General features: G+C 38.4%; 3 protein-coding genes and 1 long non-coding RNA gene across 4 annotated transcripts; 3 read left to right on the top strand and 1 right to left on the bottom strand.

Moving 5' to 3' along the window:
* The first annotated feature begins 9608 nt into the window (after positions 1 to 9608).
* LOC130693233 (uncharacterized) lies at positions 9609 to 11075 on the top strand. Its single transcript, XR_009001642.1, has 4 exons — positions 9609 to 9686; positions 9762 to 9901; positions 9968 to 10500; positions 10553 to 11075. It is a non-coding gene; the product is annotated as an uncharacterized LOC130693233 (long non-coding RNA).
* Positions 11076 to 13137: 2062 nt separating this feature from the next.
* LOC130693216 (cyclic AMP-dependent transcription factor ATF-6 alpha-like) lies at positions 13138 to 18713 on the bottom strand. The gene is made up of 13 exons (XM_057516338.2): positions 18371 to 18713; positions 16689 to 16756; positions 16444 to 16618; positions 16268 to 16377; positions 15914 to 16022; positions 15627 to 15815; positions 15348 to 15547; positions 14985 to 15277; positions 14777 to 14917; positions 14530 to 14713; positions 14152 to 14449; positions 14046 to 14086; positions 13138 to 13955 (listed from the first exon to the last, which is right to left on the bottom strand). The coding sequence occupies exons 1-13, from the start codon at positions 18444 to 18446 to the stop codon at positions 13761 to 13763; spliced, it is 2079 nt and encodes a 692-aa protein (XP_057372321.1). The 5' UTR covers positions 18447 to 18713; the 3' UTR covers positions 13138 to 13760.
* A 194-nt stretch (positions 18714 to 18907) lies between these two features.
* Positions 18908 to 21049, top strand: LOC130693220 (abl interactor 2-like). Its single transcript, XM_057516341.2, has 7 exons — positions 18908 to 19060; positions 19129 to 19205; positions 19316 to 19587; positions 19648 to 19916; positions 19989 to 20256; positions 20318 to 20560; positions 20622 to 21049. Exons 1-7 carry the CDS (start codon positions 18977 to 18979, stop codon positions 20783 to 20785), a joined length of 1377 nt encoding a protein of 458 aa, XP_057372324.1. The 5' UTR covers positions 18908 to 18976; the 3' UTR covers positions 20786 to 21049.
* A 1086-nt stretch (positions 21050 to 22135) lies between these two features.
* On the top strand, positions 22136 to 25061 carry LOC130693217 (heat shock 70 kDa protein cognate 4). The gene is made up of 8 exons (XM_057516339.2): positions 22136 to 22281; positions 22626 to 23198; positions 23258 to 23580; positions 23636 to 23891; positions 23948 to 24151; positions 24223 to 24320; positions 24400 to 24508; positions 24568 to 25061. Exons 2-8 carry the CDS (start codon positions 22632 to 22634, stop codon positions 24949 to 24951), a joined length of 1941 nt encoding a protein of 646 aa, XP_057372322.1. The 5' UTR covers positions 22136 to 22281; positions 22626 to 22631; the 3' UTR covers positions 24952 to 25061.
* Positions 25062 to 25088: the final 27 nt, after the last annotated feature.

The raw sequence follows: 25088 nt of genomic DNA, 5'->3' as shown, positions 1-25088 counted from the left end.
GATTTAATTACGTAATTTTAAAAGCCGAACCAAATCGCCAAACGTCTGCCCATTTCCGTTCAGGACGGTACAACCTCTTGTTTATTTATTGCATTTGAATCCTCTTGTACAATGTGTCACTCAAATCACATGATTTAAAGTGAGAGATGAATTTTTTTCCCCAACGACCAAAAAAAAAAAAACTTTACTGAAAAATCCTCAGGTTGCAGAAGAAAAGTAAGCAGCCGTCGTGGGAAACATTTGTAGTTTTTTTTCTCCACAAATCTCATCCCCATCCTTTTTATGTTTTTTTTTTTTTCGTTTTTTGTCCGGGACTCTCACAAAACGGGTCGAAATGGCCAGTTTTCGTTTTGGGTTTCAACCGCTCTTTTTTCTTCCGAAATTCGTTATGGTGCCGCACTGAACAAACCAGCCTCTCTCTCTCTCTCTCTCTCTCTCTCTCTCTCTCTCTCTCTCTCTCTCTCTCTCTCTTTGTAGAAATAAAAGAGGACGAGGAGGAGAAGAAGGAGGGGATTCAATCAGCCGAAAATCTTTGACCATCTTTGTCATTCTTACTATCATCTCTTTTTTTTTTTTTTGCCAGCCTTCCGGCGGGCCAAAGCGGCGGGTCCAATTATCAAAGACCAAAAGAAGAAGTTGACCAGCACACTCTTGTGTTTTTTTTTTTTTTTCTGTACCTTGTCCCTTAAAAACCCCAGCATCAACGGTCGGACGAAGAGAGCGGCAAATAGAAAAGGTGCGGGGCTCTCTCGGCTCATTAAGGTGACTACAATTTCTTTTTTTTTTCTCTATTCACCATTAGAAATCCCTCCTCCTTTTTTTTTTTAAGGTCCAGCCAGTTACTACTTGATCCCGCGCTTACTAACTAACAAGGCTGAAGAAAAAAAAAAAGTACCCGAGAACAACAACAGAATGTTTTTTTTTTTTCTTCTTCTTCTTTCCCATCAACCGAACCCCAACCGTTTAAATATACCTGCATAATGAGCGATTTACACTCGGGGAGGAGAGATAATTACCTTGTGCGCAGAGGATTTATTTTTTTTCCCTCTTTATTCTTCTTGGTTCCATGGCCAAATATAAAAAGAAACTGTGAATTCATCAGCTTTTCACAAAGCATCGGCTTTCTTTTTTAAAGAATAAAAACGGACGAAATACGAAACAAACCATTTGCTAAAAAAATGCACCGATCGAAAGATTTTGTTTGTTGTTTTTTTGTTTTGTTTTTTTCACGATAACTCGCTACATCTATAGAGATAAGATTTGACACCACATCTCGCATGTATCGGCAACGTTTATTGCTCCAACCGTAACCAAAGAAAAGCTATGTTTGACCATACACGGATGCTACCGTCGTGTGACCGGATCTTGCATTTCAATAGTCGACATTTTATTTTCTAAAATAATTTTTTGATTGAAAAAAAAAAAAATCGAAATTGTTTGATCATATTTCCCACCGAATAGTTTCCTTTTGTTTGCTCCATAGATATGTGTAACACACAAAAGTATAAAAACCTATATAGATTTTTCAAGGAGGGAAAGAATATTGTTTGTCAGAGGCTTTTTTTTTTATTATTATTATTATTTGGAATTTCTGTTATAGACGGATAGTTCGACGAGTATCGAAAAAAAAAAAAGTTATCGATGGTCGAACAATGAAACAAACTTTTCCTCTCTCTTCCCATGTTTCGAGCCCTCCTTTCGAAGAGTCAAAGCGTATACATAGTATATAGGTTATCTGGGGATATGTTTTCGCCGGTTAGTGTGGGAATAAGATACATCCAACAGGCCTACCGATAAAAGTATGTGGTTTTTCCTTTTTTTTTTTTTTTTTTTGTTATCCCATTTTTCGACGCGCTATTTCTCACTCTTTTTTGTTTCCGACTTCATTTCGACTATTCACACGGACGTTCGGTTCTACCTTGATGTCTCGTCTTCAGAACGCATTTCTTTTGTTTTCTTTTTTTTTTTTACCTGTGAGAATTGACGCTAGACAATAACAAGGGCCGTGTATATAAGGAATAATGAATATTGAAATTGCTTCATTCTAAATGGCAGATCCTTAGAAAATGAGCATCGCTGACGGAATGAGAACGTAACATCGTGAGAATATCCTTTTTTTTTTGAGCGAGAAAAATTCGCAGCAGCTCGTAGGAAATTTTTCTTTTCGCGGGAAAAAAACAAACAAGTTCGCATAGCGCCTTTTCCAAAGTTATAGGAGAACCGGAGAAATCTAATTTTGTTGAGAAAAAAAAAAAAAAAAAAAGACAGTCCCGTACTGTGTGACGTATCGAATCGGGTGGGAACACCGACGGAGGCGAGTGCTCTATCACAAAACACCTTTTTGTGTTTGACTGGTTTATAGCGATAGCCGCAGAAACTAGAGAAGCGCAACAATAAGGAAGAACTAGCGGTTACCGTATGCGACATAAATGTTACTTTGGTTTGCGACTGTGTCTTCTTTTTTATGACACCTACGCAACGAACGAGGACAACTAGTGTCGACATTGTTTCAAGCAATTCCGCGTATTGTGCGCATTAATTATTTCTGCATTTAAGCAACGGTGAAACTCGAATTCCAATTAAAAACGTATCGATGGCAATCTCAATAGTTTTGGTTGTTTATCTTCAACCCTGTACGTGAAATGAATAATTAAAAGGGCACCGATCCTACGTAAAGATTAGGGGTATGGTTGTTTTGTTTTTTTTTGTTCTTCTAACATTTCACGCTGATAAATGTTGCAACACCAGGAGGGCGCAAACATTGTAACGAAACCAGAAGAACAGGCCACCGTGTAAATGACAATGAATAAACGTGTTGCACATTGCTGATGATGCTTTCACGATAAGGAATGAAATAGCTTTAATTTTAATGACCAACTCCTTGGCCATGCTACTAACTTAAAAACTAATGGAGGTTTCCATTGCAATAACAAGAATCCGGTTATCGCAGTTTGCGTGAAGGGCGTATTGTGGCAGACAGTTGGCATTTGCTGATTGACTGATGAGTGTAACAACCAGTTCATTACGGTCGCGAAAAGATTCAAAACCCTTCAATTCGCTGACCGAATGAAACTAATACTCACACACCTTTTCTCTTGTTGAATTAAAAATCTTTAACAATCGAAAGAAAAAAAAAACAGATTTTGTTTTTTAATGATGGGTCTCTCTCCTTGCTCGCAACTCGGCCATCATGTTCAACATGGGGTTATTATATCCGTTGACGTATAGGCGGGGAATGATTCATTGTAGGTTACCCATACGAGTCAATGGATGGGATTTGTATATGAAATCCATCAAACGTGGCCAGGCCGTAACAAATTATCACGTATTGACAAGATGATTACAAGTGGCTCTTTCTTTCGTAAATGATCACGAACAACACGTTTCGGGTCACGACCCGATCTCTTTCATTTCTCCGACTAAACGCCTCGTTTCTTCGACAATGATGCATCACAGCAAAAAAAAAAAAAGGCACTCATTAACCCAATGACTGCAATTAGTAATCTTACATAATACTTGTGTCTATACACAAACGATTTACTTAAAAACGAAAGAGGCATTCGATCACACACACACAAAAAAAAAATCATTAAAAGACAAAAATAAAAGGCTCATTGTAGATGAAACAATAGACTTGAAAAAGGAGAGCAGGTCGAAAATGCCATTAGTCCAATATTCTCATCAGGTAGACGAGTAACGTGCGAGAGCAAGTCTATTTTTCTCGCCGCGCTCCACACCGATTCATGGGAAACGACGCAAGGCGCTGTTATAAGCCGTGTCCGTGTGAATATTTTCAGATCTTTTTTTTTTCTTCTTTTGGGGAGGGTGAGCTTTTGTCGTCAGCTTCGTTTGTTTGTCGCCTCCGCTCGGGAAATGTTTGGCTGTTCTCACCAAACTTTTTGAAGAAGGAAAACAACAACCAAAAATCTCTCACCCATTTCTCTATCCTCTGTTGTCATTGATGATACAAGGCCATCGCAAATTGCTTCTTATTCGTAATCTACTTTCTGAAGCAGTTTTCATTTTGAGAGTTGATTGATGGGTTCCTCGAATTTGCGATCAATCGCACAGTTACTGTATACCGGTTCAGGTGTGTGCATGTGCATAAGCAACGACCTAATGCAACTGTATTTTTTTTTTTTGTTTTTTTATACTCCTTAATAAAATCGAATTGAATCTTTTTAATTGCCTATGCGAACAAGCTTGTTGTTTTGTTTGTAATTTTGTGTGTCTGTGTGTGTGATAAAAAAAGAAAAGAGAACCGGCCCCGCGAGGTTACCTGGTACAAACGTGTTCTGCGCGCGATTGCCCGCGAAATATGCGGAAATCAATCTGAGAAGTCATAAACATTAATAAGAAGCATACGGTGAGCGGCACCGACAACTTGCGTTTGCGTATATCAAGAGTTTTAGTGCGACTGTTTCAAAGGTTCAAATTTTAAAGGTGTCCCCCCCCCCTCCTCTACCTCAATCATCCGTCAACCCAATCCCATTTTTTTTTTTCAGGGGGGCTATACAATATACCACCATAAGAATATATTTATATACCTGAGGGCTGTCATAAGCTGTCATCGGTCCCGCCGACTTTTATGGGATGCATTTTTTTTTTTTCCTCAAACGGTTTTTTTTTCTTTCTTGACTTGTCGTTGCAATCGTCTTTTCCCACGGCGGGTCTTCTTCTTTTATTTTTTAGAAGGACCGATAAAACAAATTTGAGTGGAACTGGTGATTTTATTTTTTAAAAAATTAAAAATAGGTCATGTTATTCACAAACGCAATTTGCAATTTGTTTATCTGAACTATGTTTGATAGACAATCAGCCATGAATGTTTCGATTTTTAACGTGCGGTGAGCTTTCAAACGTGTTCAACTATTCAAAAAACGGCTCGTCTGAAAACTATGTTGGGAATGGCTCTTTATTCGAGAATTTTTTTTTTTTTTTTTTTTTTTAAATATCCCCCGCATTATTTATTTTTTTTTTTTTAACTTACTCTGACATTTTATCCTTTGAGTAAATAACACAGATTTTCAATGATGGGAAACCTCTTCCTTCAAATATTTTGTGATAAACAATTTTAATTTTACAATCAAGAAAATAAGAATTTAAACTGTAGAAAACAAAAATAAATTAAGATATCCGGGAATGAAGAGAAATAAATACATTGCATTTATTTTGGTGGTCAGTTCTATTTACTAAGCCCACGTTACAAGTGTAAAGATTCCATCAAGTCAGAAAAGAACAGCGTGTGAGAGTCAATCTAATAAAGACACACAAAAAAGAAAAACGTCCGCGCTTTCGAAAACGATTCAAAGTTAACGACGCTCATATTGTGCTACTATAATTTAGGAAGATAACAAAAATAAAAGCTATTTCAGTGTAATCGTAAAATAAAAAAAAAAGAATGTCATTATTGACAGATGAAAAAAAGAAAAACACATAAAACTTAATAGACCCAGGCGTTGGAATTCAGTACATATTAAATGAAAATGTTCAGCCATCGCATCGGGCAGGAAAAGTTCCACGGGAAAAAATCCCCAAAAAAAAAAAGGTTTCACTTCTAATGGTCGATGCAAGGAATACGAGTGAGAAGTTACTGTGCATGCAAGATTGTATAATCAACTGTCCGAACGAGAGAATCCCATGCGCACACACACATGTACGTATAGATGGTTGATAGCTGTGTAAAAGTGTGGGATCTTTGCTGCCTTCTTTTTTTTTTCTCTTCTTTTAAGGTCCCGAATAATACGTCGTGAGAGTGTCTGTAGATTTACCGAGAAAGAGAGAGAGAGAGATATGCTGTAACTTTGCGGGAAATACACACACACTTGGGATACATAACCATGTGAAATTTGAGATGCCATTACCGTGAGATTTCCAAGCGCTCGTTTCTTTTCTCTCGGTAATCTTCCAATTGATGACGACTGGTACATGTATTACTGACGTCCAGCTTTCAGACTTTGTTAGGTATGTATATATTTCCTGGCGGGGGGAGGGATGGGAGAAATTTTGTTCTCGTTCTCATCGATGAGACTATATACGCCATTTTCCAACATTATTTATAGCTTTTCCTTACGTATATTTCAGGACACAACATCTTTCTTTTATTACTCCCAGCTGAAGATAATGACGAGCACTTCGCAGTCTAAAAAAACGTGCCTATTCTTTCAACATTTTTTTTATTCATTTAAAATATATAGAATTTTTTCGCGTACTCGAGGCCAAGCAAAAAGAAAAACTACGACCATAACATTTAAGGTCTTTATCGAAATATCATAGCACTTTCTTTTTTCTCGAGAAAAGGATGTTTAGTCGATTGTAAGTATGTCGCTGATGGATCATACAATAGCCGGCAGTCGTTGCCCGTTAGTCACGCTGGAAAATAAGAAATTCTTTTTGTGTGTGTATGTCTTGTTATCGGAGGCATATAAGCCTCCTCAAGAAAATCCCTCCAACAAGTTCTTTTACACACACAAAGAAAAAGGCCCGTCTTTTAACACACAATCGCATCCGGAGTAAAAGTATCTTTGACGATTTCCTTCTTTGTCGTCTCTTTTATATATACAAAAGATTATCTCTTCTTCCAAAATGAATGTGCGGCTAACGGAAAGAATTCCACACCGCCTGTCGTCGCCCTTTTTTTTTTTTGAGTCCTTTTTTTTTTTTTTTCATCGTACGGATCTACAATCCACCGCATTTATATATCTGTATAGCTCAAAGAGCCAAATGTTCAACACTTTCTTTCTCGAGTGTCGGATTAAAAAGCGGGTCATCCGCTTGAATTAAAAAAAATACATTCCGGTATTTAACTGGCAGTTTAAAATGTGGATATTCTTACCGTAATTATTTAAATTTACATTGCGGCCTTTTTAGCCAAAAAACTGGTTATGGTATATACGTTGCCGCTGGTATACACGTCATGGATATTTTACATGCAATCACCCAAGTATGAGGGTTTCCGTGTAGAAACCCCCCTCCGGGATGCCTTAAATTATTTTTAAAAAAAATATCTGAATATTCAAAATTTTGTGGATAGATTTGTCGAACACACACACAAAAAACTAAATGAAGTTAATGTGTAAGCATCGTCTTAAGAAGAGGAATGCCCCACCGTAAGTATGTGATATAGGGAAGGATATCTTAAATGCCAGACGGTATGGGCACAAAAGCTGTACATTCCAAAACATTTTATTTTTATTTTTTCAAAGCGAGATAAGAAGAAAAATATTTATTATGTGGGAACATGTAGCGGAAAAAGAAAATTCTGAACGACATCGAGCCGTAGGGTTTGACAGCCAGCCAACATCTTCTATAAATATACAAAACTAAATAGAAATGGACGATGTAACGGAGAGAAACAATACGCGGAGAGACGCATCGACAATTTCAACATTTTTCAGAAGCGATGGTTAAAGCGGATAAGATAGAAGGATTTTTGAAATATCTTCATCTCAACTGTGGGCTGCATATATATATAGCGACATGAAGAAATTCCAGGCCAAGTGTGTGAATTCCGCCGCTGAGAAGTTTTCGTTTCTCAGATCTGTCCTTGCGGTGTTATGTATATTTCTCAGATTGCTGGTGGGAAAAGAAAATAACATACGGAAAGAAGCTGGGAATGAACCAAGACCTTGGGCCAGTGTTAAAAAAAAAAAAAAAAAGAGTAGAGGGCTGAGTAACATTAGTGAGCCACTCTGTTGTTGGATCAATTCAGCTGGACAAAAACACACCACTTCAAAGGAGGCCGTGGGGCACTGAGGGTCAGCAACGTATTATATCACATCCGGCAAACAAATTGGCATTCTCAGCTTAAGCCAAACATTCTACAATCTTTATTACCTAAGCATTTTCGTATGTAAAAAGCTCACTTAGAGAAACATTCTCCACTTTTGGCAACGGCCATCTTTTTTTTTTTTTTTTTAACTCGTCCTTTGGTCTATCAATTGTAAACTGAAATGAATTATTTATTTCTAGAACAAACAAAGCGTGAAAACCAATAATTATTTGAAATGGAAACTGAACTATTCAAACTGTTGATTGAAAACAAAAACACGGCTACCTGCGGATACGACAACCGTAGGCAAACACGTCGAGCATCAGTTTTTAAAATGTTGTTTTATTTTATTTTTTTTTTTTTCCCATGGACACAAAACATTTTCGTCGTAACTTGTCGACAAGGTTTTCTGTGTGTCTCTGTGTGTGAATATTAGCGAGCGAGGCGTCTCATCGGAAAGTATGTAAAGAAGGATATATGTGGGGGAAAGATCCGTGGGAAAACCTCTAAAAAAGGAGGGAACTTCAAACAAGGTACAGCAAAAAAAAACAAAGAAAAAACGCCATGTACCGTGTTTGAACAGGTTACACACGATCTTTATCAGCAAGTTTCAGGTCTCTTTAACGCGTAACTGCCCTCTTCGGCAGACTATATATTTTACTCTTGTCTCTTTTATCTACAAAATTAATTACTGGGCATTTCAATCTTTCGCTGCTCGGACTGTGTGACACTCTCGTTTCATTTACACGGCTGCAGAAATGTATTCTACGTGTTGTCAGCGCAAAAACTATAAGTATTACTAAATGTCACACCGTATCGCTATATGCGAATATGCTTTCAACGTTTTTGTATGGCGATGGAGAAGTAAAGATAAAATCTATGAGCTATTAGCTGAAATTCTGGTTGATAAGATGATGCTAAAAAAAAATTTATTGTCATAATAAAAATTAGCAATGGACATTAATGCCGATCTTGTTTGAGAGCATCTGCAAGTTTTTAAAATATTGGTTGGGCAATGGCTATTAGAGGTCGACGTGCATTTTTAAGGTCCAAAATCTAATTATGGCGATTTCAGATTTAAACTTTTTCGTTGAAAAACTAATCACTACCAAATGCTTGAGATAATGGGAATGAACTTGCTAGATCCAAGGGTTATAACTCATTTAAAATACTAAATAATGTACTAATTTTTTTGCAATGATGATGCGAATAGTTAATCCCATTCTTCTTTGCTTATACTGCCCCACTGTCATATGGATGGGGAGAAACATTTTTCACACTCTGGAATCGCATTACGTTGTCCGAAGTTGTTGATCAATTAAAATGGGATGACCTGCTCACGCTAACTGGTGCAATTAAAGGATTTACCATTTTGAGCATTTAAATATTGTAGTTCTGTTGAAATAAATTATTGGCCTTTTTTCTGTTTTACTGCTATCGCCATCTACCGGTCACATTTCTAGTTAATTCTCTACATACACTGACCGAAAAAAAAAATTTAAGCCCGACTAAATAAACCCGACTTTTCTCGGTCGGGCTTAAAAATTTTTTCTGAAAAATCTGACACTCACCGGAATTGGTTGAATATCTCAGGATATACTCAAAATTGAATGCTGATTCCGGGAAAATTTCTATTTTTGTTATGAAGTTAATCGTTTTTGAAATACAACGAGTATTTGACGCAATGCTAGCGCGCTGCGGCAGACATATTCGGTGAGCAAAACGGATTGCCATAATACAATGCAGATATGGGTAGCATTACTCGTGGCGTTCGTTGCGGACTTTTAGAGAACCCCCTTATGTTATGCTCAAAGATATAAAAAACAAACATTTGATGGTTAAAGAACAGTATTGTGAAACTGACTATCAGGAGAACATAAGTTTTACCCAATCTTTCTACTATCTTATGTATTATGTAAGTTTAGACGAGGAACGTATTTATATCACAATATTTTATAGCACGAGATTAAAAAATTTATATCCTTTTTAGCTGATTAATACATCTGTGATCTATAGGATAAATTTCAGTATTGAGGTTGTCAACATATATGAAATCCAACCTATTGTAATTCAGAAGTTGTGCAGCCGTAATTGATCCCGAAAGCCTTCAAAAGGAAGAATGCATGACAAGTAAATAGTATTGTAACACTCCATAAGTACCAATCATATGTGTTATTAAAAAGAGTTATTTCTAAGGAATGTGAGTAAAACAACCCAAATGTGAGATTTGTGAGAACCAACGAAGAGTGTGAGTAGGATGCATAATGAGGTATTAGCAACTGTATGGCAAACAGTTAGCAAAATATATTCTTGTGCCATTCTTGACTGAACATCGCTAACAGCATACCTTTATCACTAGAAGGAAATTTGTAACAATTGTCAAAAAATATATAATAGTAGTTGAACCTTAATTAATGCTTCTAGTGTATGAAGAGGAAAATTGTTTTTCAATGATGCACACTCTGCATAAAACATTGACTTTCCATCTCAGTTAGTATATTGAAACCATGACCTTGGCTGTCGGTGCTTTACCACAAAGATATTGTATGATAAAATGAAAAGATCCTGATGAAATTGTCTACGATATTTTTTGACGCTTACGAAACTATTTGTTAACCAATTGGAAATCGTGTAATAATAATAGCTCTGAGGTAGAGCGTCTGACTACGGGAATCGAAAGTCAAGAGTTGGAGTCACAACTGGAAAGTGTTCTGTTAAGTCCGCTGATGGTATGTGGATTTTAATTTACTTTCAATCAATATTACTAACATTCCCTTCTAGTGACAAGGAAGAATAGTGAGCAAATATGTATGATTTGCGGCGTCATGGTTGAGCATCAGCCAGCTGTGCCAGAGGATTGAGTTACGGTTTCCACTGTAGACAATATTACCTTTGTACAAAAAATGAATCACTCTATTGTATTTATAGGTGACATTCCGAGACGGAAATATTAAATTGCGTTGGGACGCACAGCAATATTATTACAAGTGCAAATAGGTTTCCTTCAAAAGACCTGGAAAAATAGTTAAGTAATTTACAAGACTCATGGCTCTATGGTTGAGCATCGGCGTCGCACGCAAGAAATCAAGGGTTCAATCCCCTAAAGAGTCAGAATAAGATTGAATAAATAAATATAATTCATAATGGCAAATTTAATATACAATGCATGTATACAATTCAGTATCATTAATGCACTAAAAGTTATAGAATCTCCATGAAGGGAGATTAAAGTGCATCGTTCCATAAACAATGAAGTCGTATAATAACGAAGTATTCGCTCATGACTGGGAGCAGCAAAAATTGAAAATACAACGTGAACTTCAATAGAATGACATTACGACATAAATAAAAAGATGTTCACAATAGTGAAAAGTGCAGAGCAACACCATGACAGTAACAAAGACAAGATCTGTAATTTTTTTTTAAGGAATTTGTATTGACAATACTCTGCACAATTTAAAGACGTGCAACTTTGAAATGGCAAAATAGCCGATTTCAAAGTTGCTGTCAACCAAGGTAGGGGGAGACACTACCTCAGTTGACTCACCGGGGAGATTACCCGGTGCGTGGCTAAGAGAAGCCGGAAGAAGAGCGAAGGTTTCGGACAAGCTTTTACGTGAGCGATTAACTGTTAATTCGGATTTTTGGGTAGCCCCATAGCCCTCCAATGATATCATCGGACCATGAGGACCCCCACGTCCCCTTTCCAGACAGCGCACTCACAACCTTTGCTGCTGATCACAGTAGGGGCATGACCCCCTACGGGCTTATTACAAATCAAAGGGAAACGGGGCTACAGAAAAGAAGGGAGCCCAGATATGCACTTCAATTTTTAAATAATTAATACCGTAATACGCGGGAATACACAGGCGACTCATGGAGGGAAATCCAATTCCGTACTTCAAATTGTTATAACTTTTCGTCATCACATCCCAACCAGAAACCTTCGCAGGTTCACTATTGATATTAATCTAAATTAAGAAAATAAAACATAGATAAGCATAAAAGATTCTTATTGATATAGCTTACATGGTACATAAATTCATCATCTGCCATATTCCTGTAGATTCCTGGCAGGAGCTTCTAAAAGGCCATGCAGTTGCAAATGATCACCATAGCCAAAACTTGAATACGAAAGTTTGGAAGAACCCTTCGTGTTGGCCACAGAGATTTTCCATGGGCTTTCCGATTGGACGTTCCATGCACCATAAAAAACAGAAAGGTTACAAAGTTGGTTGTTTTGATCACTAAACGTTAAGGTAAACAATGTACCTGGTCTCGGCAGTCTTGACGACAATTTCCTTTATAACCTCATATCACCTCATTTTATGGAAAAAGAATTTGGTAGGCGTCAGTTCAGAATAGAAATTGTTGCATAAATTTTTTGACAGGTGGGATTTAGGAATGTCGCCTCTGGGAGTGCAAACCGCGATTTTCAAAACTATTAAATGCTTGTTAGCCATTGAAAGATTGCTGGCTGATGCAGGCAATGGTTTGGAACATGACTAATGAGCTGCTTCATGGATACAGCTACTTTTTTTTTTAGTCCTCTCCAGGATGACATGAATTCCAGCATGTTCTACACACATATCATCAGCACTTGGCAATATATCAATTAAAACAATTAAAATAGTACCACCTTTTATTGTTTTTGACTCCATGATTCGTCTTCGTTGCAATTGGGAAGGCACGGCAACTGACCTATGCTGATTTATTCATCCCACTTGCTGTAACCATTGTCGCAATGTATCAGCTTTTCTGTCAACAGTAGTTTGCTAATACGACATTGACGATTAAAAATAGAAAACTAAACAAACTCAGCGGAAAAGCATTACCAGGGGGTAACATCTTGCATGTTGGCGAAGAATCCTAGGTTTATCATGTACATGGCAGAATATCCACATTGCCTGGATGGCGCAATCCTTTGCGTAATCACACAAATAATAAGTAAAACATATTGAATTGAAACCAAATTTAACTGAAGTTTTTCCAAACATCCGGCTAGCACCTCTGAATTCCAAAACTACGCCTACACATTCGTATCAAGCTTTTCCAGCATGTCTCACCTTTGGCATTTGTTTGCTTTTTGCTGGCATTTGTTTCGGTTGCTGTCACCATCTACCGACCGGTAGGTGGCGATAGCAGTGAAACAGCAAAAAAAGGCCGATATTTTTTTTTTTTTGGGGGGGGGGGGGTAAAACGGATTGCCATACATCCCGGGTCTTCGGCAATAAGTTCCGAGCCCAAGGCTTTATAGTTAATTTACGAATTCTTTCAGTTTGAGGTAAAAGAGTTTTTTTTTCCATAACTTTTATTCGAAATATGAACGGAGCATAATTCCGGGATTGTCTTACTCCAACTTAGTAGAACTACAGGTTAGCCAACAAGGATTTCAGCAAACAAAAATTCTTCGAATTATTCTCCTTTTTATAAACATCCACATAAGAAGGACGCGCCGAACTGCTGTTTAGAGCTAGTTTACTCCTCTCCTCTACATTTCCAAAACAGAACTCGATTCCAAACTGTTTTCAGAAGTCAGCTGTCGTCTTACTGACCACGCTAACAGCCCCCGATGCAGTTTACACACCACACTTCGCATATTCTCCAGTAAAAAGAATTACGAAAATGTATTTTATAAAAAAAAAATACCGAACCATAACCCACGTAAAAACAGAAAAAATTCAAAACTCAATAACTGGTGTGACTTTAAACTTGTGCCTCTCGTAAATGAAAAACGGTCCTACACAAGGTAAGGCAGTCTTTGGTAGTCATAAGACTTTGTAAAAAAAAAAAATTCAAAATAATTGAAAAACAACGTGAACCAAAGAGTGCTTAGGCGAGCTGTTTGTGAATGTGTGATGTGAGAAAACTCCCCTGTTGTGGATTTCCTGTTCAAGCTGGAAATTTTTTTCAGCAATTGAGATCTGTTGAAAATTGTTTTGATCAGCCGACTGGGTGACGAGATGTCCCGCCAACATGTTGGTTGATTTCACCCTCTGGAATTCCTAGTTGAAGTTGCATTGAAATTGCCCACTTTTGGCTGGCTTTTTTTCCCGCTTTTCCGCCACGCACGTTTCCCTGTTTCTGGCCTCCGATCCTCGGTTCGGTTTCCTTCGGACATGAACGGCGGGATTGAATCTTCTCTAATGTGTAGAAGTCGCGTATTCGTTACTTCGCAATCAATCTGCGTTGGAAATAATGGCGTTATAAGTTTGAGCAAGTTCGTCAGGCAAGAAAACAAAAAATAGTTTAAAATCCGGATTGAAATAGTTACCTGCATCATAGCGATATGACCACGGGGGGCATGCATCGTCTCTGTTATGGAAACAGGTCTATTGATTTAAATGTCATAATCAACATATTAAGGACGTTTCACTCACGATTAAGAGGCATGGCAGGAAGGAGCAGGGACATGCGTGGTCGAACTGTACTGTTGTGTTCGGTGGCAGGTAATAGAAGGTGATCATCGGAGAAAGAGACGACGTAAAATGTGTCATCTTTGCGCTGGATAGCTTCGAAAAAGGCTGCGAAGAGGTATCGATCTGGGACTGCCTCGTAGATTTGAATTTCATTTTTCGATATCAATTGAGCTTGAGTGTTTCGAACTACTGAATTCCGTTGAGTTAGCAAGTATTTCCTGTAAGCTGTACTGCTCATTTCATTGGAGTGAGGTATTACCTAATAAACATTATAAATAAAGTAGTGCGTGGTTTTAGCGAAACGAATGGCAAGATGGGTGGGATGAGTTTCAGGCATACTTTTGCTAGTTCATGTTTCGATGGTGACTCGTGTTTTACTTCGACGTCAGGTTTTGTGGAAATGGGTATGTGAACACTTGAAGGGCTTGGGGCGTGGAACCAATCTCGTAACTCGCTATCAATTCTTGATGACTCGGTACTGTTAATAAGCATTGGACACATTGGCAGGCTCATGTTTTCGCTCCTAAATGAACCGTTAGTGAAAAATCAGATAAATCAATTAGAGCAATTCAAAAAGCGTAATTACCCAGTATCGAAGTCAGGGTTGTCCTCGGTAGCCCACAGCAGTGTACGTCCAGCTCCACGTTGGAAAACTACGGCTGGTTCAGCTTTCATGACTCCCTCTGGCAATACTAATCCTGGCCCGCCTGGATTCATGTAACTTTTTCTACACAACCAAAGGGATAATGAGCATGAAGTTTTGCAAAAAAAAAAAATTAGCATTCTCGATTTACCCAAACGTGGCCACGTTAAACGACAGCATTAATAGCACAGCACAAAAGGCAGTGGTAGCCTTCTTTGTATTAGGGCTAATACCGTGTGATTTGGTTGCACTGTCACGCTCTCGTTCCAGCAACGCTACTTTCTCCCGTAACATTGAATTTTCCTGTTTTAGCTGTTGATTTTCGCGATTCAAATCCGACAGCATTGATTCTAACGACGATACGTATTCCTTTTTTTTCTTGCGTGATAAGCATGCAGATTCCCTATTCTTTATCATTCGCTGTTGTCGTTTTAAAGCTTTCACCTATGAAATGCAAACAGTTAAATACGTTCTGCAACACAACGAAATTCATTACGAATATGGTTTGACGTACATCGCCATCGCAATGTCCTGAAGGCGGGGATGAACAGGATAAAATTGGTTTGGAATAGTGAACAGACGGGCTTGGTATTCGACTATTTAATGGCTGCACTAGCTTTTGCGTTTGGACTGGAAGTGCTTCTATTGCGCATTTGCCAGAATTCTGCTGTGTTAAAGTAGCAAATTCCTCTGGGGTAAGAACAAGCGGTTGACCTGCAAAACAAAACAAAGATCCTTATTTTGTTACTTACGTCGTTACAAACTAATGAGCTTGGTAACTATGGAAGCCTACCAGAAATATTCTGTTTTCCATTTGCAGCACCACTTGTGACGACTTTAATGACCATAGGGTTAACAGGTAACGGTTTTGGTTGGATGTTCGTCCCAAGTTGGTTGGATAAATGTATGGATGGTGACGAAACATTCGTAACGTTATTTTTAGCCAACATTACTTTTGTCTCCTTGGGCAGGTGAAAGTTACCTGAATAAAAATCCATGCAAAAAAGAACGAATAAAGGGGCACAATTAGATATGATAAGCTTTACGAGTGCACTGTGTTTGTCACTTCAGGAAACTTACCATCTGCATTAATGGTAATGACTTTAATAATGTCTGCATTATTGGAATGATGCGAGGGAATTGATGTGTTGCTTAGATGAGGAGAAATGGGCGGCGTATCCAAATTTGGCTAAAAATGATCAAGGCAACAACATCAATTAAAATGCCTGGAAGTCATAATAGATCGATTTTCTATTAATAGAAACTGAAAGTTAAAAATAAAAAGTTTCTATTTAAAAAATGAATTTTTGTAGTTACATTTTCTTTAACAGAAAGTTCGACAGATTGAAATTACATAGATGACTTAAGTGGGGAGCTGAGAAAGCCATCCGGTATAAATCATAAATATTTTACGCCGATGAAGACCATCTGTACCTGTATTTCGGATTTAACGCCGAACAACGAGGTTACACCATTTTCAAATGGTGAAAGAGGTTGGGGTGAGTGAGCTAGAGGTGATATTGGCTCCAGCTTTATATCTTCATCTATTTAAGAGAGAAATGTTTTAAAACAAAATTTTACAATAATTGTTTAACAAACAAAAAACATACCAACTCCAGCGAGAAGATTAGGGAAATCACTGGAGTCAAACTTGGAAAAATCTTTTTCCAATGTATTGGGATGCAAATTGAACTCAAGGAGACCGGAGTATGAATTACAATCGCTGTCCGAGCTCAAACCGGTGTCCATGAATTCCGAGTCATGGTATGTTGGATGAAATGGTATCTGAGCAATATTTAGAATCATTTTTATAATTAAATTTCGGTTTCAAATTCATCAAATTATCAAAACTTACCATAGGATCGTTGGTCAGCTCACTTAAACACATCATGTTTTCCTCGGAGCCTAAACTGCTTTCTAAATCTGTTTAAAAAGCGCATTTTAACTGAAGGAACGTTGAAAAATTAAATATTTTTGTGTTTAGGAATAGTGGAACTTCAAGTAACGCAACTGGTCGTCATACGAAACCCTCTGACCCAGTTTCAGTTTATGGTTTGTGTCATGACGCCACACCCCACCATTTTGAAGGGAAATGTTCTTGCGAAACATGAACCTTAAGCAACATCGTAGATGTATAGTTCGAATATACATTCAATTCTCCGCATAGTTTAAACGCCCTTCGCTCGAGCTGTATACGACGTATGCACAATACGTGGGGTGACTACTCAACTTTTACGTGGCACTTAGTTCAATGAAAACGAGAGTTAAAGTTCACGTTTCTTGCTATACGACAATCCTTTTAGAAACACATATGTGATCTTTAAGATGAAATGAAGTTCCAAAGGTTTTTTTTTTTTTGTTTTTCGTGTTCCGCCTTTGAGAACCGGAAAGAACGAAAGCAAAAGAGGGAAAAAACCGCGCCTTTCGATTTTTCCTTATTTTGGATGTCAACGCCTGTTGCCTCAGCCATTCGTTGCTCAGTTGGGTTTTTTCCTAGTTTTCACTAACAGGGTGATTAGTGCCAAGTTTGGTTCAATAGCACGACCTGTATGGTGAGACGCAAAACACTGCACGTAGCCAAGAGCGTCAGGTCCATCAAGATTGATATATTGAAAAGGTCATAGCTAGCCAGAGTACAAGATTTACGCACACTCACAAACTATCAATGGAAGATATTGTAGGAATATAATGATCATTAACAACATACGGGTTACTTTTCCTTTGAATCATTATAATTCTTTTTTACTTTCGCTTTCGTTTCCGATTGTCCGTCTTTGCCCTACATTACAGACCCAAATAGTTAATTATAAGTGCTATTGACACGAATGTCATTGAGAGAAGATCCGCCATATTTGTTTACTTCAAACCCAGACAACCAATAAACAGGAAAGTAGACTTTAATAATTTCCCCATTTCAAGGCCAAGGCCATGCTCGTGCGTAAAAGAAACTCCATTTCATACATGACGACAGGCTTGAAAACAGACTGTGGCTCCCCCATGCCAGCTGGAGGCGGTTTTGATAACTTGCTTTTATCAACTTCCCTATTGCACGTACCTTGAGTTCTATTACCTCGTGGCATTGCACGAGGAGACAAAAGATTTTCGTAGATAAAAACGAAATGTTCATTGACGGAAGTCGTTAGCTCCTCATGTGTAACATTTTATGTTACGAATCAGGCAAATACCTTTTTTTTTAGGATTGCAAGTACTTTGTTGATCAGATCTTGTTTCAACACAAAGGATGTTTCCCGAACAAGGGTAGCGGGTAAAAACAATTACTTTGTCAATTGCTTTGAATGCTAAGCGTTATCTTTTGCACGTAATACGACGAGAATCTGCTACTCAATTGGTAATGGGTAGGGGTTAAAAAAAAACACTTATACCCGTTATAAATTCGTAAATAGGTAAAATTCTGACGTGACGAGAAAACGCCCCTCAACGTCTTCTTACCCCATTGTTCAACTCTAGGTTTTATAGCTCATTATTTTGGTTTGGAAGTTTGGATCAAATAGAACATGATGCAGTTTCCGTGCTTACCGAAAGGGATGTGTGGTGAGCTGATTTCGTCCGCGAAAAACCGAGTATCGAGACTTGATATTAAATCGAGTGACATTTTCCGAATTCACGCTATGTAATGCGTCTTCCCACAGTGTTCAAAAATACGCACTTAACAAAACTCTTCTTGCAAACCAAGGTTTAGTTATAACACTGTATGGTCCACGATAACACTGTTGACTACGTGTCAACCAACGTGATCACAAGATACCGAAACGTAGTGTATTTAGGTTTTGTTTAAACTTCTCGTTTCTCGACTATTCGATCTGTAATGTTGCTCGCCGGCTGCACGCTTCTAGATTGGAACACCCCCATCCCCTTGATCGCGTCAAGCAATACTATTCCACGACATCTGGTGTTTCTATTTAACAAACAAAACAACTGTAGCCTGTAATGCCACCTATCGACCATTACCACAAAGATCTAAAACGGGCTATCTTGTCGACGCCCAACCGAGAAGTGAGGAGTGGTTCTTTCACGACGCCCACATTGGCATTTATTTCTACTAAGTTGCTGAAGTGTTGTTTAGTTTTACACTTTACATTTTAGGAGATTATTTTCGTATTTAGATTGAAATAATTTCCTATAATGGCTGACCTTGTCACGCTGATGACGATTGACATACCAGAGGGGCGCAATAGCCTGCTCGAGAGCCAGACCAACTTGGAGAAGGTATGAGGTCTCATTTGATTTTACATTTCGTTTACAATACTTAGTTTTATTTTTCGTGCTTTTAATAGGTAGCGGATTATTGTGAAGGAAACTACACTCAAGCCCAAGACAAGAGAGTAGCCTTAGAGGAAACAAAAAATTATACGTAAGGCCATGTATCAAATTTATTTGAGGAGATAAAGCAAAAATAATAATACATACAAAGTAAAAAAAATTCAGTATTTACAATAAATTTTCTTTAACAAACACTTCTAGCACTCAATCATTGGCTTCAGTGGCTTACCAAATAAATACCTTAGCCTTTGGTTTCCTTCAAATGCTGGATTTACAAGCCACCCAAATGGCAGAAATGGAGAGCCAAATCAATCACATTAATCAAATGGTCATGATTCACAAAGAAAAGGTTGCGCGGAGAGAGATTGGAGTATTGACAACCAACAAATCATCATCCAGGCAATATAAAATCCTTGCACCAGCCAATCAAGAGAGGCCCATCAAATATGTTAGAAGACCAATTGACTATGCTGGTATCTTAACATATTTGGATATAATGGTATTTATTATAGTAACAATATCGTTGTTTTTAGCTTTGGATGAAATTGGCCATGGTGTTAGAATTCAAAATGAATTGCCTCGTCAAAAGAGAGCAAGTAGTCAAGGGAGTAGTAGCAGTTTAGCAGGAATGGGGACACTTGGAGCTCCCATGATGACTGGTACCCTGAGAGGACACAGCCCTGTTCCTCCTGCCCCAACCAGCAAACCGCCTACTCCTCCCATGGCGCGTGCGATTGGAACAGGAAGCCTTTCCAAAGGATCGAGAGAATATCGAACTCCTCCTGCTGTTGCCCCGCCCCAAGTACTTAATGTCTCTTTAAATTGCATACGTGTTTTATAATAATTTTTAAATTTTAAATAAATCCCGTTAAAGGTTCCATCCAATTATGCGCCCAATTATCCTTTGGGCCACTCCCGTCGCGAAAGGAATAGCACTGGTTATGGTACACTTCCTATGTCACATGCATCTACGTCTAGCAGTATGCACCAGTCTCCCTACAACGCACCCCAAATGATCCAACAAACTCCACAAATTGGCATGGTTCATCCTCTTCCACACGGCCAAACATCAGCCATTTACGCACCTGGTTCTGCAACTTACGCTTCAGGCCTCGAGCGTCAGAGATCCTACTCAAATCCACGTAAATCTTTCTTACTAATCTATTGTGACAATAACAGCTTGATCATAATTTCCTTCTTTAGCGCCACCCTCCCCTGGAATGATGAATGTTAACGTGGAGCAAATGCCACTACCCCCGCCTTCTAATTATGGAACTCTTATGACAAACACTGAAAGTTCTGGTCGAGTAAGAAGTATGTCGCCTCCGCCGCCTCCTCTTCCTGTTGAGGAACCATCTGATAATGGGACAAGTAATCGACGTAGAGTTCTGATGCCAGTAGATGCGGATCTCCCGGGTTGGGTACCAAAAGACTATATAGACAAAGGTACATCTTAAGGCTTTAAATGATAATTATTGTATTTTCTAAGTTGATATCCATTTTTCAGTTATGGCCCTCTATGACTACTATGCTGACAAGGAAGATGAACTAAGTTTCCAAGAAAATTCAATCATCTATGTCTTACGTAAAAATGACGATGGATGGTGGGAAGGGATTCTGGATGGCATTACTGGCCTTTTTCCTGGAAATTACGTTGAATCTTGCATGTAGTGCCATGGAAGTTCACGAACAAATATTTTGACGATTTTAATAATTTTTGAGTTCCTTTCCCTTAAATATGTTCTTTTGCTCTGTTCTTCAACAACTTTACTAGATTGAGGCGTACTGTTGTTTTTTTATGAAGCCATTTCCGAATTTTCTCCTTTTTTCTTTGTATTCCTCGAAACATGGTTTTGTAAAAGTTATTTCATGTTGATACAAGACCACCTCCAATTCCACCACCAGGAATAAATATATGCCGAATCATCTTATAAACTTATCAAGTGTATTACCTTTAAGAATTCTCATGATGATGCAGACATGTTAACCTTTTGTATTCATAAGCGGGTAAGAAGTAAGGGCAGTATTGAATACGATTGAATTAGAAAAAAAAAATCGGCTTGACATACTAATATGACTTGACTAGCACAATCAGTAACCCATCGCAGTGTACGATGTCTCGTGTTTAACTTCATCCTTGTAAAATAAAGACGCGGAAATATATACTGAAGACAGCAGTTAAGCATGATCTTTCTAATTGTTTATGGATTTATGACACAACCGAAAAATAGTATAATATACAATCCACATAGCAAGTTGCAAGGTTAATAAATGCTGATCCAAAAGACATCATTTTGACATCTGGAACCACTGTAAGTAATAACATAGCAACAAAATGTGTTGCAGGATTTTACTAAATGAAAGAAAATCTTATAACCACTACGCAGACAGTGTGTATTTTTATATTTTGTTTTATTAATTAGTTTGTAGAGGTAGTAGATGCAATATTACCATATATAACAAATTGTTATGGAAATCCACCGCTTTTACACCAAGCTCATACTTATACTTTTCATACATTTAAAAACATTTTTAAGTAAATAAATCTAGGGCAGTTATAAAGCTACTGTAAAATACACATGTAAATATAATGTGATAGTTTCCTCCCAAGCACCAACTGACCATGAAGTCATGAACGTTACAAAATTACGCCTGAATGTAAAAAGGGAATGGCATCGTTGTCATAAAGTAAAAGTAGACTGGCATCACAAAGGGCACTTCAACGTTTCAACTAATGTAAATTTTTCCGTGCGGCAGAAGTTAGGAATAGAGTCACCCTCCATATGTTTTCTCCAGTAATAAGTTCTCAACTCAACATTAATCATTTTTTAGATATTTCTTTCATTTTTGATTTACAAATCGGTAAACTAGGGTCGTATGCTAAGTGCATGACGTATGAAGAAGGTAACGGAATTTTGTTTAACTAAGAAAGCAAAATTTTTCTACGCTAGATGGCGTTTACTAGCTGTTTTAGTTGCAGTTGGGCATCTATACTTATTGAACAAATTATGCTAAAGAACATTCTGGAAAAGCGATACAGCCGACTGAGTTTCCGTTGCGAGTTGAGAGTCCTTACATTCGGTCTTTCTTGACGAGACGCCACGCTGTACGGACGGTGTCTGTAATAATTGTACACATTTTCTTCGCATCAGTCATTTATTTCTTTGGTAAGTGTTTTTTCCCAAACATTTTATTGTCTGAGTATGTGAATCTTAGATTCCCTACTTCTGATTCGTGAAAGAGCTTCCTTTTATTAGTTTTTACGCCCCACCAAATAACGTGCCAATCTGCACGTGGATAGGCTGGACATATTCTAGAACTTTCCTATACGTTTCCTTGCGTACCATTTCCTATGATGAAATTTGGGTTACACCATTCGCGGTTCGCACCAGAAGAGTAATCTGATGATTAGTGTGTGTCTTAACCCATGTCTGAGGAAATCTTTAAAATCTGAACATAAAATAATTAAGATGTTGAATTATGTGTATAATGTTGTACATTAATTCTATAGAACATAATGGCCGCCAAAACTCCAGCTGTGGGTATCGATTTGGGTACTACCTACTCGTGCGTCGGTGTATTTCAGCATGGTAAAGTTGAAATCATCGCCAACGATCAGGGTAATCGCACTACACCATCCTATGTCGCCTTTACCGATACCGAACGTCTCATCGGTGATGCCGCTAAAAACCAGGTTGCTATGAACCCAACCAACACAGTTTTCGATGCCAAACGGTTGATCGGGCGTCGGTTTGAAGATACGGTTGTTCAAGCTGACATGAAGCATTGGCCATTTGAAGTAGTCAGTGATGGAGGAAAACCCAAAATTCAAGTTGATTACAAGAATGAAACAAAAACCTTCTTCCCTGAAGAGATTTCTTCCATGGTGTTGCTCAAGATGAAGGAGACTGCTGAAGCCTACTTGGGCAAAACTGTTAGCAATGCTGTTGTTACTGTCCCTGCCTACTTCAATGATTCCCAACGACAAGCCACTAAAGATGCAGGAACAATTGCTGGCCTAAATGTTCTTCGTATCATTAATGAGCCTACTGCTGCTGCCATTGCCTATGGATTAGATAAAAAGGTATAAAGTCTGTTCCTAATTTAATAGTCTATTTATTTAAATAATTTCATTAAAAATAGGTTGGCGGAGAGCGTAACGTGCTCATCTTTGACCTCGGTGGTGGAACTTTTGATGTCTCTATCCTAACTATCGAGGATGGCATCTTTGAAGTCAAGTCAACTGCTGGAGATACCCATTTGGGAGGAGAGGATTTCGACAACCGCATGGTGAACCACTTTGTTCAAGAGTTTAAACGTAAATACAAGAAGGACATGGCTACCAACAAGCGTGCTCTTCGTCGCCTCCGTACTGCCTGCGAACGTGCCAAGCGTACTCTATCCTCATCTGCTCAAGCTAGCATTGAAATTGATTCTCTCTTCGAGGGTATCGATTTCTACACGAGGTACATACAATATTGATCATCTGGCAGTTCGTGTTTATTAACGTTTTATTGTTAGTATCACGAGAGCTCGCTTCGAAGAATTGAATGCCGATCTTTTCCGATCCACCATGGAGCCCGTTGAAAAGGCTATCCGTGACGCTAAAATGGACAAGGCTCAGATTCAAGATATTGTACTTGTCGGTGGTTCAACTCGTATTCCGAAAGTTCAAAAACTGTTGCAAGACTTTTTCAATGGAAAGGAATTGAACAAGTCAATCAACCCCGATGAGGCTGTTGCTTATGGCGCTGCTGTTCAAGCTGCAATCCTTCAAGTAAGTTGAAAGAAAATGAAATTCCATTCTTCCGTCATTCTCACATCCTTTATTAGGGTGACAAATCGGAAGCTGTTCAAGATCTACTTCTGCTGGATGTCGCCCCTCTATCCTTGGGCATTGAAACAGCTGGAGGTGTTATGACTGCACTCATCAAGCGCAATACCACTATTCCAACCAAACAAACCCAAACTTTCACTACTTACTCTGACAACCAACCGGGAGTATTGATTCAAGTGTACGAAGGAGAGCGTGCTATGGTGAATAATTTTATGCTTTTTTAAATTAAAAGTAAGAAACGCTACTGACATTAAAAAACTTACATTGGTAGACGAAGGATAACAACCTTTTGGGGAAATTCGAACTCACCGGTATTCCGCCTGCCCCGCGTGGCGTTCCGCAAATTGAAGTTACCTTCGATATTGACGCGTAAGCAATATTATTTTGTGGAAAAAAAGGATCAGACAGACCAGTAATGCATGCTATTTCATTTTTTTTTTTTAAATAGCAACGGTATTTTGAATGTGTCTGCTGCCGACAAGTCGACTGGTCGCGAGAACAAAATTACCATTACCAATGACAAGGGTCGATTGTCCAAGGAAGAAATCGAAAAAATGGTACTGAAAATTATTTATCACGTCTAGTCTTCTGCTCTATCATTAAGTTTAATGAATAGGTGTCGGATGCCGAGCGTTATCGTTCTGAAGATGAAAAGCAGCGCGAACGCGTGTCTGGCAAGAACGCGTTGGAGTCCTATTGCTTTAACATGAAGTCTACTGTTGAGGATGAAAAGTTCAAGGACAAACTATCTGATGCTGATAAAACAACAATCATGGACAAATGCAACGAGATCATTAAATGGTTGGACGCAAACCAGCTGGCTGATAAAGAAGAGTTTGAGCATAAGCAGAAGGAAATTGAAAGAGTGTGCAACCCCATCGTCACCAAGTTGTACCAAGGAGCTGGTGGTGCTCCTCCTGGTTTCCCTGGTGGTGCCGGCGCTGGCCCAGGTCCTGCCCCTGGTGCGGGATCAGGCCCAACCATCGAAGAGGTCGATTAAAACATTCCAATTTCACTGCCCGCGAATTCTATACCCAAATTTCACGTCATCTGATCGTAAATTCAAGTAACGTATTCATAGTCATCACCGAATACAAGGAATCCATTCTACATCTGGTATTTTAAAAGGAAATATTT

Source organism: Daphnia carinata, chromosome 3 (assembly GCF_022539665.2).
Source record: "Daphnia carinata strain CSIRO-1 chromosome 3, CSIRO_AGI_Dcar_HiC_V3, whole genome shotgun sequence".
In the NCBI taxonomy this organism is placed as follows: domain Eukaryota; kingdom Metazoa; phylum Arthropoda; class Branchiopoda; order Diplostraca; family Daphniidae; genus Daphnia; species Daphnia carinata.
This window is presented reverse-complemented; position numbering and strand designations above follow the sequence as displayed.